Genomic DNA, 12,802 nt, shown 5'->3' on the forward strand with positions numbered 1-12,802 from the left:
GACGAAGACTATTTGTAGGCGGAAGGGCGGGTCAGGGGGCCACACGAGGGGCCCAGGAGACAGGCCGGCGCGGCCAAGACCTGGGCCGCGCCGCCCTACCTCCTGGCCACCTCGTGGCCCCACTTCGTTGACTCTTCGGTCTTCTGAAAGCTTCGTGTGAAAATAGGCCCCTGGGCGTTGATTTCGTCCAATTCCGAGAATATTTTCTTACTAGGATTTCTGAAACCAAAAGCAATGACAAAGAATCGGCTCTTCGGCATCTTGTTAATAGGTTAGTTCTAGAAAATGCATAAATATGATGTAAAGTATGCATAAAACATGTTGATATCATCAATAATGTGGCATGGAACATAAGAAATTATCGATACGTCGGAGACGTATCAGCTCTTCGGTGCATATGCTTCCTCCACAAAAAAAAACATATTTCTAATTGTCAAAAAATTGTAATAAAAAAATTTGCATGTACATCTCGACAATCTATGTGTGTTCATGCAGTTTCGCGAAAGACCTATATTTTTTGCGATCAATGTAAAAAAGACAAAATAAGTCTCACAAAAAGCCTTATTTTTAGACCTAAATTTTGTATTGTTTTACACAACCCAAAGGGCAAGTTCATTTTTCATGGAAAAATTTTGTGCGCACTTAGCATGTGAAAATGTACACGTGAATTTTTATTTAGATTTTTTTAACATTCTAAAATATGTCAAAGTTGCAGTTTAAACTATAGGGAATACACGTGTGAAAGTCGCTCTAATGAGTTATAGAAAGTATGGCCTCATGGAGGTTTAGCAAGTCGGATTAAAATTGGAAAATAATTGTCTTCCCCGGAATCACGCGCTGCGCAACCTCCGGGTACCTCGTGGTTGGATGGGACTTGGGAGCCATCGCGTGGACGTGAGTAGTCAGGGACAGCACCACGTGCGTGGGCCCCGCATTCTTTTCCCTTTCTTTCTTTATTTATTTTATCTTCTCAACATTGTCTTCTCGTTCTTCTTTCAAAGAGAGCTCGAGACCTCCGCTGAGCCGTCATCTCCGGCCGCCTCCTCCGCAGTGCCGTTGTCGCCCCACGCAGAGCTCTGCCTTCCCTGCCCGTGGTCGACGCCTCCCCTGACCTCCTCCTCCCGACTACCGTCGAGTCGTCTTCTCTAGCCGCCTCTGCAGGTTACGCGTCGTTGTCTTCCACACGTCGAGCTTTGCTTCCCATGCGTGTGGCCGCCGCCTTCCCCGACTTCCTCCGCATGCAGCCGCCGCGCCCTCGTCGTCGTCCGCCTCCTCATAGCCCCCACGCCGAGCACCGCCACTCCTGCCCGCTGCTGCCGCGCTGACCCTGAATCCTCCTGCAGCCGCTGTGTCCCGTCCTCGCCGGCGCCGAGATGCGCCTCCCCAACGCGAAGGCGCTGGCTCCCCTGATCCCCTCCACCTACAGCCGTCGTGCGGGAATCCAACAAAAACGTAGCCTGGAAGGGCGTGATATGCGGCCATTGTTGGAGTTAACCTTGTTTTTTTTTTGAGAGAAACCACATATTTCATTAATCGAAAACCAAGTTACATAAAGCAACATATGTGGAAACTAAAAGACAAACCGGGATAAAATGATTATCCTGAATTTGCAGAGAAAATCCTAAAAGATCGAGAAATACAAAACGATTCTTAGAGTTTCCTGCAACCACCATAGCCAGCGGCCGCCGTCTAAATCCACCGCCGCCGAGACGAACGCAAGAAGAGACGCCGAGCCTCCACCATTGCAAGATCCGAAAAGGCACCATCGCCAAAGAGGCTTTGTGAGTCGATGAACAGGCCTGCTGCAAGCAGCGATGCACATGTCGCTGTGGCACGTCGACCGGGGGACGTCCCCGTGCTGTCTTGGACCAAGATACGCCGCCTCCCATCGACGAAGTCGGAGAAGAACGGCATATCCACCACCTCCGGACCAACATCTTCGCTCCAGAAGAACCACCTCGCCCCGGCCCCCAGTATCGTCGTGGACAACGACAAACGCCAGTGACACGTCGAGAAACAGATCTCACCAGATCTGAAGAACGGCGAGAAGACCAAGCTACCGACCTGAAAGATCGACAAGCATACTTTGCCAACAGGAGTTAACCTTGTTGTGTAGGTGTCTAGCTCATGTTAAGTTCAGTTTCGTTTCTAAGTTTATTTGCATTCAGTCAAAGCTGCGGCAGTCTGCACTGTAGATGCGTTTTCAGGTGTACATGCAAGCTTGTTAGTCATGTCAGGATTAGCTTGGTGCTGTGCCTGTACGGTGGTTAGTTGCATGCCTTGCTAGTAGGAGGAGAGATATACATCTGCACGCGTGGATAGAGTTAGCTGATCGATAGGATTAGTATGGACCAGGTAATCACCCGTTGTCTCCAGCTGCGAGGAGAGCGGCCAAGTGGTGTGGTTGTGGTTACTGGGTAGTGGAGATCAAGCAGTCGTGGGCTAGGGGGGATGGGGCCACTCCATACTCCTCGAAACCTCTCCTTTCTTCCACCACCTTGAGAGTCGTTCCCGGATGGCCGGGCCGATCTGATGTCCCGCTCGGCGGCGTAGCCGGCCGGAGATGGACTAGGAAAGGCGCCGGATTTAGGCATGTATATAGTAGTCTGAATAAAGTTAGTTTCAGATGTGTTCGGCTTTATCTTTGGTCTTCACCTTGTCTTTGGGAGTTTGTCACTGGATTTTGCGGGCCGAATCCGGTGTCATCTACTGGTTTTCCTCGTCGTCGCGGTGCTCCTTTGGCAGGAGCCGAAGGTGACGATGAGGGGAAGCGCTAGAGGCTCCATCAATAAGGCCCCTTGTGGCTGTGGCGATCTCTGCCTCCAAGATGCGGTTACTCTTCCTCCTCTTACTCGCTGTGGTAGCGAGAGGAAAAGGAAGATCGATGGCCGACTTGGCGACGGAGCTCTGCTGCGGCGGGGAAAGTGCGGTGCGATTGTTCTCAACAGGAGCTCACCATCGGTGGTCCTCTGCCGACCATCGAACTCGGAAGCCGACGGGCGGCTGCTCTCTGCTCTGTGCCGGTTAATCGGCATCAATCTCTCAACCTCCAGAGGAGGCCCTATGTAGGAACTGCGGCGGCAATCCACGGCGTCATCGACCCAAGTGGCAGGTTCCCCGGCGATGGTGACGACGGCCGGCGGCAGTTTCCTTTCAATCGAAGCAGTGGTCAGGGACCCGATTGCTTTTCCCATTTTTTGGATATGGTCCGTTGTGCTAATTTGCAGGACGAGGTTGTATCTTTCTGTATTCTGAGGGTCCTGCTTGTAAATCACTGCTATAATCAATGCACTGTCTAGGCCCTTCGTGGCCTTTCCCTGGTTCAAAAAAAAAAAAAAGCAGTCGTGGGCTTGACCGTGTATGTGCATGCATTACTTATAGGCACTGTAACCAGTTTGTTTAGCGAGGGAGAACAAGAGAAAAGAGCACAAGTGCATGTGCGGAAAAGCTCTCTGTGTGTTCATTGTATCCAGCCGTGTGTGTCTCTGTCAATTGGTATCAGAGCCAGGTTGGCGCTTGTCCCGTACGGTGCCGGGGGGAGCTCGTTGTCGCTGCCAATGTCGATGCTCACGTCGACGAACTACACCGTCTGGGCTATCAAGGTGAAGGCGAACCTGGACGCTGCGGGCGTTTGGGAGGCGGTGTCTCCTGCGGATGGCGCGGCGGTGGACGTGAACAAGAACAAGGCGGCAAGGGCGCAGCTCCTCGACGCGCTGTCGGAGGACATCCTCATGCAGGTGTCCGCGAAGAAGACGGCCAAGGAGGTGTGGGACAGCCTCAAGACGAGGTTCGTCGGCGCCGATCGCGTCAAGGCAGCGCGGCTCTCCACTCTCCGTGGCGAGTTCGACAAGCTGTACATGTCGGAAGGGGAGCTGCGCGACGACTACGCCGGCAAGATCAGCGGCATGGCAGCAAGGTACGCGAGTCTTGGCTCAACGCTCGACGACGTCGCCATGGTGAAGAAGCTCCTCGACACCACGCCTGACCGGTTGTACCCCGCGGTGGCCGGGATCGAGCAGTTCCGCGACCTTGAGAAGATGGCGTTCGAGGAGGCGTTGGGCAGGCTCAAGGCGTTCGAGGAACGCTCACGACGGCGCGCGCAGGCTGGCGGCGCACGGAGTGACAACCACCTCCTCCTCACGGAGCGCCGCGAGGTCCACCTATCCCCCTTTATCAGCTGTTTGAGCTGCATGGCCTTGCTACCGGCGGAGGACGGCGTTGCTACATTTAGCGTCTAGCGTTGCTACCGGTGGAGGATGGATTTGTTACCTTATGTGTCCAACGTTGCTACCACCGGCAGTCTGAGGCATTGCTATCTTAGGTGGACTGAGTTGCTACAACTTTGGATGACGCTGCTACATGCGAGTTCTCATTTCCGACGAAGTCTCTATCGTGTTGTAACGTAGGTTTTTTTTGCTAGAACTTTTATGCGGCTTTGCTACAGTTACACAATATGTTTGCTACGAGGTTTCCGGCGAGTTCTCCGGTGAAGTCTCTAGTGAGGTCTCATTGTTGTCTCCGGCAACTTTTTTATTTTGCTACAATAGCATAACTATTTTGCTACGTGGTCTCCGGCGAGTCTTTGGTGAAGTCTTTGGCGAGATCATTTTTTTATTTTATTTCGTGGACGAACCATTTTTTGCTACACTAAAGAAAAAAAACCGAAACTTTTTTTCTACATGTAGCAAAAAGGACACGTATCAGCATGGGGATCAAGAGGCTGGGAAATCAAATCCCCAGGAGATTTCCAGCACTGTCCAAATTTAGGTACAACCTCTAATTTAAATTAGTTATCGCAGGTTTAATAAGAAACCTAAACAGATTTGGAATGGAGAGGGGGTAATTCTGTAAGCACCTCGTGGAAACTGTTTTTATTTGTAAGTGTCACGTTGAACAACCCGAAAGCTGAAACTACTCCAACACGTCCCTCCGTCCATGGATGAATCACTGAACATCGACAGATAGCTTCAAGCCGTCGTTGCAGTCGCCCCCGACGCCGCTGGAGAAGTACCACGTTCCGGACTGCCTCAGCACCACCGTGTCGTCCCCGGAACTCAGCGTCGGCAGGTAGTTCAGCGAGGTACAGTCGTTGTAGTCCCCCTCGTCCATCACCACCACGGTGTGGGCGTCATCTCTGCTCACAGAATACACGAACTCTGCACATACATATTTAATTAGATTAACCAGCTCGATCATTCTAACTCCTATATCGATCGTGGGTGCTGTGCCAACGGAGAACAATACCGAGCGTGTCGCCGACTACGAACTCTTTGCCTTCCACCCAAGCGCTGTAGTCGACCCCGGTGTTCCATCCGTCGTCATCTCCGACCATGTACGCCGTGGCGGCGGAGGCAGTCGCCGGGAATAAAGCGACGACGTACACGGCGACGACGATGGACATGACAGCGAGAGTAATCCTACGAGAAGCCATTAGGCGCAACAGAGATTAGTGGCTTATTTATTACTGGGTTATTTAGCGCAGTACGTGCTTACGATTAATGGAGGCCGCGCACGTACGTATATATCGAGTGGCAGCCGGGGCATGTCGGATATGCGTGTATTCGACCAGTGGCTTTTGGCTTGTTTGGAACAAGACGGGCATCCTACGATTTCATCTATGGCGAAATAATGCACCGTTTTGGTTTGACAAGCTCGCCAAGTTCTCGATACAAACGTGCAAACGCTTTCATATGTACATCCCCGCTGTCGTCAGGATAAATAAGAAAACTATCAGGAATAAAACAGAGAAAAACAACGATAAAAGATCAATCCATATAAAACTCATGTCATCAGCATCATCCCAACACATTTTTTTCTACGATAAAGGCATCAGCATCATCAGCACATACAAGAGTGGGTATACATTTTGTATTGTATACTAGTACTATGCGAGTTTATACCGAGTGTCAGTTTTCCAATTTCCACAAGTATGCTATTGATATATCCTTCAAACCTAAGTCAGCGTTATAGATCCTTGTTCAGCTTATTTTTTACTCTACACATTTCTTGTATATCTATCTCCCAATCATCTGAACATCAGGGACTAGAAGATCTTGGTGATTTTCTATGCAGAGGCGTCTTTGCAGATGCCAACTTAGTTTTGGAAATACAGTCTTCCCCCAATTTCCAGCAAACACGGGGAAAATATACTACCATACGAAAGTATATACGATACTCTATTGGTTTGAGTATGTTACTACACTATATCTAACATACTTCAAACCAAGTTTGATGAAAAAAATGCAATAGAGCCTATCATTTGCATCATATATCTGCAATACATGCATATTTATACGAAAAAGGTGTGTACGTAAAAAAAATTATACATACTACCTACAAGATACTATATACACTACTGAAATAGTCTTATATACTTCATCTACATATACATACTCTTCGGTATGATAGATACCCTCTAGATTGCGAGAAACACACGTGGGTGTAACTACCCTCTAATATGTTTTTTTGACATGGAGGGAAAAAATTTCCCCACAATTGATCAAAGAGGTTCCTCCTGGCAGCGCGCAAGGTTATCCTTATTGTTTCAAAGATGATTGAACAACATAACCACCCTTTGTGAGAGTCTTGTGACGAAGAAGATGTATTGAGGTAACGGGGGTCTTACGGGAGGATATATGAGTACGACACAAATATGATTATTACTTAAGAGATAGAAGTATCATACTGAGCAAGGTGCACAACATTATAGGTAGCATGTACCATTCCATATGTTACTGTCCATATAATCTATGTGAACTCTATGTCAACAGCTAACTATATATCGTAAGATGGGAAAGAATATATTGTTACGTCCACCAATTCAACCAACCAAAGAATTTAATATGGAAAAATCATCATAGTAATATACAATATGCATGTTTTGGGGATGTTTTCACATCGACGAACTATACAATATATATAATGCATTTGATGTATTGAGTTCACATAGATTATAATGCATTTCATTTATTTGTCAGGGTGAACAATTATTTCAAATTTCCATATACTGATGTCAAGAATTTCATCTAAATATTAAGTGAGTTCTTTTCTACAATCGGAACAAAATCACCCATGACTATTTTTCTTATATGTATTGTCATGACATATGTTCATTTTAATAAAAGCCATTAACCAAAATATTTTTTTATCACACTTAACTAAATTAGCGAATACCATTACTCATAAATATCAAGATACAATATCATTTTCCGTACGATAACAATGCTTATCATTGCAAACATATTTTCACTAAGTTTAGCTGGCAAAAGGAGCTCTATCAGTCATTTTTTTCCATTCATACAATGCCTTTTGAAAATACTCACAAAATTGAGTCCTCTTAGATAATGAGAATAAAATACAAAATCACCTCACATATCTAATTTACGGCACTCTTTTAAATTTTAGTGTATATAACTTTGTGTATATGTGTGTTCCTTCTAACTTATATATTGGTTTTAGATTTCTAGAATGTATAGTTTCCTATACGAGGTAAGTGGAGCATTCTAGGATATATGAGGTGAAGTACATATAAAGTTATAAACTGTAAGGAATCTCTAAAAGATATGTTCTGGGAACTTGATTTGGCAAGTCGATTATTGCTTCTTTTGGGCTTAACTGATTTTTGTTTTCTCTTGAGTTCAGCAATTAACGTTGAGCATATTTGTGCTAATAAAACCCGATTTGCTCTTAGAAAAGAGTAACAGATTGTATATCAAATGTGATATACATACTTGAGAGATATCGAAAGTTTCTACAACTGTATTGTTATGCTTTTTTTATGTTGCTTCTTTTTTGAGATGTAGTTTCTATATAAGGGCTTGTTTGATCCATAGCCTCTGCAAAGGAATTGTATAGGATTCTTACCCATACAATTTTTTTTCTATAGAGTCCGTTTAATCCAAATGATTAAACCCTACAAAATTCTTATGGATTGCTTTCCTATACCACAATCACATAGGATTTCTTGCAAGAGGTTAGATCTCTTGCAAAATTTCCTATATGCCTATGGAAAATATGACATGCACTTAATCTCTATAGAAATTTTCTTTTTTTTTCCTGTGGTACAATCAAACGACTTATACAGCTAATTCCTACGTTTTTTACTACTGTTCATATGTTTTCCCAATTTCTATGTTTTTACAATCCTTTGAAAAAAAACATGCCCTAAGTGTGGAACTCAACTAAGAAAATAATTGTTACTTGCACCACCCCTAAGCGGCTCAAAACCAGCCCAATTCACCAAGTTATATGTATTCACATGCTGATGTATGGAAATACAGTTGTTCCATTAGAAGATATTGATGTCCAAACTATGCTATGGCACTTGAACATGTGCAAACATTATGTACCGCATATATTTGGGGAGGTGGTGTTTGCATATATAGGTGCATATGAAATTATGAATCCATTATACAAAATGCATAAAAATAAAAATTTAAAATGTCAAAAGATTCCGAGATAAAAATTCATGTGTGTTCATTCGGACATTCTATGTTCGCACATAAGTTTCGGTGAAAGCAAACATTTTATGTGGCATGTGTGGAAAACACAAAAACATATCCCATGAAAAGTCATGTTAGAACATCAAAAATTGTCTTTTTTTTACACGGGGCACAAAAAAATGTTTTTGTTTCCTCAAATTTGTGTGCGAACATAGAATATCTAGATGTATTTGTGCAAATTTATTTCAAAACTTTTTTATATTTTAAAACATGTTTTCGCATAGCAGGTTCATATGCACCCATGTGAGAGAAATGAAAATGAATATCCCATATATTTGGTTATGAAAAAAGAAATGATGAGCACTTTACCAAGCAATTGGCACAAATCATCGGAAGCACAGTCGGACTGTATCCAACTATCCAAGGCACACTTCAACTGGGAAAATGGAGAGAAAAAATGTTTCCAAGCAAACGGAATTAAGAGCATCTTCAGTCGCGTCCCCCAGATCGTCCCCCAAAGCGATTTGGAGCGCGCCGGACAAAAAAACGTTTCCAGCCGCTTCCCCCAAACCCATTTTTTGTCCGTTGGGTCCGATACGGTGTCCGGCGCCCCGTGATACGTCTCCAACGTATCTATAATTTCTGATGTTCCATGCTAGTTTTATGACAATACCTACATGTTTTGCTCACACTTTATAATGATTTTATGCATTTTTCGGTACTAACCTATTAACAAGATGCCGAAGCGTCAGTTCCTGTTTTCTGCTATTTTTGGTTTCAGATATCTTACACAGGAAATATTCTCGGAATTGGACGAAACAAAAGCCCACGATAGGTTAGTGCAAATTGTCCGAGAATATTTCCTTTGTAGGATTTCTGAAACCAAAAACAGCAGAAAACAGGAAGTGGCGCTTCGGCATCTTGTCAATAGGTTACTGCCGGAAAATGCATAATAATGATGTAAAGTGTGTATAAAACATGTGAGTATTGTCATAAAAGTACCATGGAACATAAGAAATTATGGATACGTTTGAGACGTATCAAACATCCCCAAGCTTAGTTCCTACTCGCCCTCGAGTAGGTAAACGATAACAAGGATAATTTCTTAAGTGACATGCTATCATAATCTTGATCAATACTATTGTAAAGTATAAGAGATGAATGAAGTGATTCGAAGCAATGGTAAAGACAATGATTTAAACAACTGAATCATATAGCAAAGACTTTTCATGAATAGTACTTTCAAGACAAGCATCAATAAGACTTGCATAGGAGTTAACTCATAAAGCAATAGATTCTTAGTAGAAAGTTTTGAAACAACACAAAGGAAGATATAAGTTTCAGCGGTTGCTTTCAACTTCAACATGTTTATCTCATGGATAATTGTCAACACAAAGTAATATGATGAATGCAAATAAGCAAGTATGTAGGAATCAATGCACACAGTTGACACAAGTGTTTGCTTCTAAGATAGAAAGAAGTAGGTAAATTTACTCAACATAAAAGTAAAAAAATGGCCCTTCGCAGAGGGAAGCATGGATTGCTATATTTGTGCTAGAACTTTTATTTTGAAAACATAGAAACAATTTTATCAACGGTAGTAATAATTCATATGTGTTATGTATAATACATCCTATAAGTTGCAAGCCTCATGCATAGATTACCAATAGTGCCCGCACCTTGTCCTAATTAGCTTGGATTTACATGGATTATCATTGCATAGCATATGTTTCAACCAAGTGTCACAAAGGGGTACCTCTATGCCGCCTGTACAAAGGTCTAAGGAGAAAGCTCGCATTGGATTTCTCGCTTTTGATTATTCTCAACTTAGACATCCATACCGGGACAACATAGAAAACATATAATGGACTCCTCTTTAATGCATAAGCATTCAACAACAGATAATATTCTCATAAGAGATTGAGGATTGTTGTCCAAACTGAAACTTCCACCATGGATCATGGCTTTAGTTAGCGGCCCAATGTTCTTCTCTAACAATATGCATACTCAAACCATTTGATCATGATAAATCACCCTTACTTCAGACAATACGAACATGCATAGCAACTCACACGATATTCAACAAAGGTGTAATAGTTGATAGCGTCCCCGGAAACATGGTTACCGCTCAACAAGCAACTTATAAGAAATAAGACAGATAAGACATATTCTTTACCACAATAGTTTTTAAGGCTATTTTCCCATGAGCTATATATTTTAAAGATAAGGAATGAAATTTTAAAGGTAGCACTCAAGCAATTTACTTTGGAATGACAGAGAAATACCACATAGTAGGTAGGTTTGGTGGACACAAATGGCATAGTTTTTGGCTCAAGGATTTGGATGCACGAGAAGTATTCCCTCTCAGTACAAGGCTTTGGCTAGTAAGGTTGTTTGAAGCAAACACAAGTATGAACCGGTACAGCAAAACTTACATAAGAACATATTGCAAGCATTATAAGACTCTACACTGTCTTCCTTGTTGTTCAAACACTTTACTAGGAATGCTAGGATCCGATTTTATTCAAACAGAAACAAAAATAAAAACATACAGACGCTCCAAGTAAAGCACATAAGATGTGACGGAATAAAAATATAGTTTCACTAGAGGTGACCTGATAAGTTGTCGATGAAGAAGGGGATGCCCAAGGCATCCCCAAGCTTAGATGCTTGAGTCTTCCTGAAATATGCAGGGATGAACCACGGGGGCATCCCCAAGCTTAGACTTTTCACTTTTCTTGATCATATTGTATCATCCTCCTCTCTTGATCCTTGAAAACTTCCTCCACACCAAACTCAAAACAAACTCATTAGAGGGTTAGTGCATAATCAAAAATTCACATATTCAGAGGTGACATAATCATTCTTAACACTTCTGGACATTGCCCAAAGCTACTGAAAGTTAATGGAACAAAGAAATCCATCCAACATAGCAAAAGAGGCAATGCGAAATAAAAGGCAGAATCTGTCAAAACAGAACAGTCCGTAAAGACGAATTTTTCAGGGGCACTTAACTTGCTCAGATGAAAATGCTAAAATTGAATGAAATTTGCGTACATATCTGAGGATCACGCACGTAAATTGGCAGAATTTTATGAGTTACCTACAGAGGGGGCTACTCAATTTCGTGACAGTAAGAAATCTGTTTCTGCGCAGTAATCCAAATCTAGTATCAACCTTACTATCAAAGACTTTACTTGGCACAAAAATGCAATAAAGTAAAGATAAGGAGAGGTTGCTACAGTAGTAACAACTTCCAAGACACAACAAAACATTAGCAAAATAAACACATGGGTTATCTCCCAAGAAGTGCTTTCTTTATAGCCATTAAGATGTGCTCAGTAATTTTAATGATGCTCACATAAGGATGAGAGTTGAAGCAAAGAGAGCATCAAAAAGCAAGTATGAAACAAATTTAAGCCTAACCCGCTTCCTAGGCATAGTAATATTGTACACAAATAAATTCATGAAGATCAAAGTGACAAGCATTGGAAGATAAAACACGAGTAACTTCAAAATTTTCAGCATGTAGAGAGGTGTTTTAGTACCATGAAAATTTCTACAACCATATTTTCCTCTCTCATAATAATTTACAATAGCATCATGAACAAACTCAACAATATAACTATCACATAAAGCATTCTTATTCACATGCATAAAAGAATCATTACTCTCCACATAAGTATAATCAATTTTATTAGTAATAGTGGGAGTAAAACTATCACAACCATCATTGTAATCATCATAAATTGCAGGCATGGTATAATCATAATAAACTTTATCCTCCATAGTAGGTGGCATAAAAATGCCACTATCATTATAATCATCATAAATGAGAGGCAAAGTATCATCAAAGAAAATTTTCTCCTCCATGCTTGGGGGACTAAAAATATCAAGCTCATCAAAACCAGCTTCCCCAAGCTTAGAATTTTCCATAGCATTAGCAACAATGGTGTTAAAAGCATTCCTACTAATAACATTTCCATTAGCATGCATATAAAGTTACATAGGTTTTTTAATTTTCGCATCACACAATTCATGTCTTAACTCAGGAAATAGATTAAAAAGCTCACTGTTGTTTTCCATTATGCCTAACTAGTGAAATAAAAACAAGAAACAAAAAGATGCAATTGCAGGATCTAAAGGAAATAGCTTCGAGCACTCACACACCGGCAACAGTGCTAGGAAATAGCTTAGTATTCGGAGAATGTAAATACCTTTTACCTTACCTCCCCGGCAACGGCGCCAGAAAATAGCTCGATGTCTACACACGCTTCTATTCCTGTAGACAGTGTTGGGCCTCCAAGAGCAGAAGTTTGTAGAACAGCAGCAAGTTTCCCTTAAGTGAATCACCCAAGGTT

The 12,802-nt window shown here is 42.5% G+C and overlaps 2 protein-coding genes across 2 annotated transcripts; one reads left to right on the forward strand and one right to left on the reverse strand.

The window, feature by feature from the left end:
- Positions 1-2,884: 2,884 nt before the first annotated feature.
- Positions 2,885-4,238, forward strand: LOC139832311 (uncharacterized). Its single transcript, XM_071822041.1, has 2 exons — positions 2,885-2,929; positions 3,474-4,238. Exons 1-2 carry the CDS (start codon positions 2,885-2,887, stop codon positions 4,236-4,238), a joined length of 810 nt encoding a protein of 269 aa, XP_071678142.1.
- Positions 4,239-4,944: 706 nt separating this feature from the next.
- On the reverse strand, positions 4,945-5,401 carry LOC127310713 (blue copper protein-like). Its single transcript, XM_051341364.1, has 2 exons — positions 5,245-5,401; positions 4,945-5,156 (listed from the first exon to the last, which is right to left on the reverse strand). Exons 1-2 carry the CDS (start codon positions 5,399-5,401, stop codon positions 4,945-4,947), a joined length of 369 nt encoding a protein of 122 aa, XP_051197324.1.
- Positions 5,402-12,802: the final 7,401 nt, after the last annotated feature.

The sequence above is a fragment of the Lolium perenne genome, chromosome 6 (genome assembly GCF_019359855.2).
Source record: "Lolium perenne isolate Kyuss_39 chromosome 6, Kyuss_2.0, whole genome shotgun sequence".
NCBI lineage: Eukaryota > Viridiplantae > Streptophyta > Magnoliopsida > Poales > Poaceae > Lolium > Lolium perenne.

Bases quoted from the DNA above. Each gene is read 5' to 3' on its own strand.
- LOC139832311 (XM_071822041.1), top strand. From the start codon at position 2,885: ATGGCCGACTTGGCGACGGAGCTCTGCTGCGGCGGGGAAAGTGCG. The intron at 2,930-3,473 runs GTGCGATTGTTC...CATTGTATCCAG, and splicing joins GCTGCGGCGGGGAAAGTGCG to CCGTGTGTGTCTCTGTCAAT.
- LOC127310713 (XM_051341364.1), bottom strand. From the start codon at position 5,401: ATGTCCATCGTCGTCGCCGTGTACGTCGTCGCTTTATTCCCGGCGACT. The intron at 5,157-5,244 runs GTATTGTTCTCC...ATGTATGTGCAG, and splicing joins CGTAGTCGGCGACACGCTCG to AGTTCGTGTATTCTGTGAGC.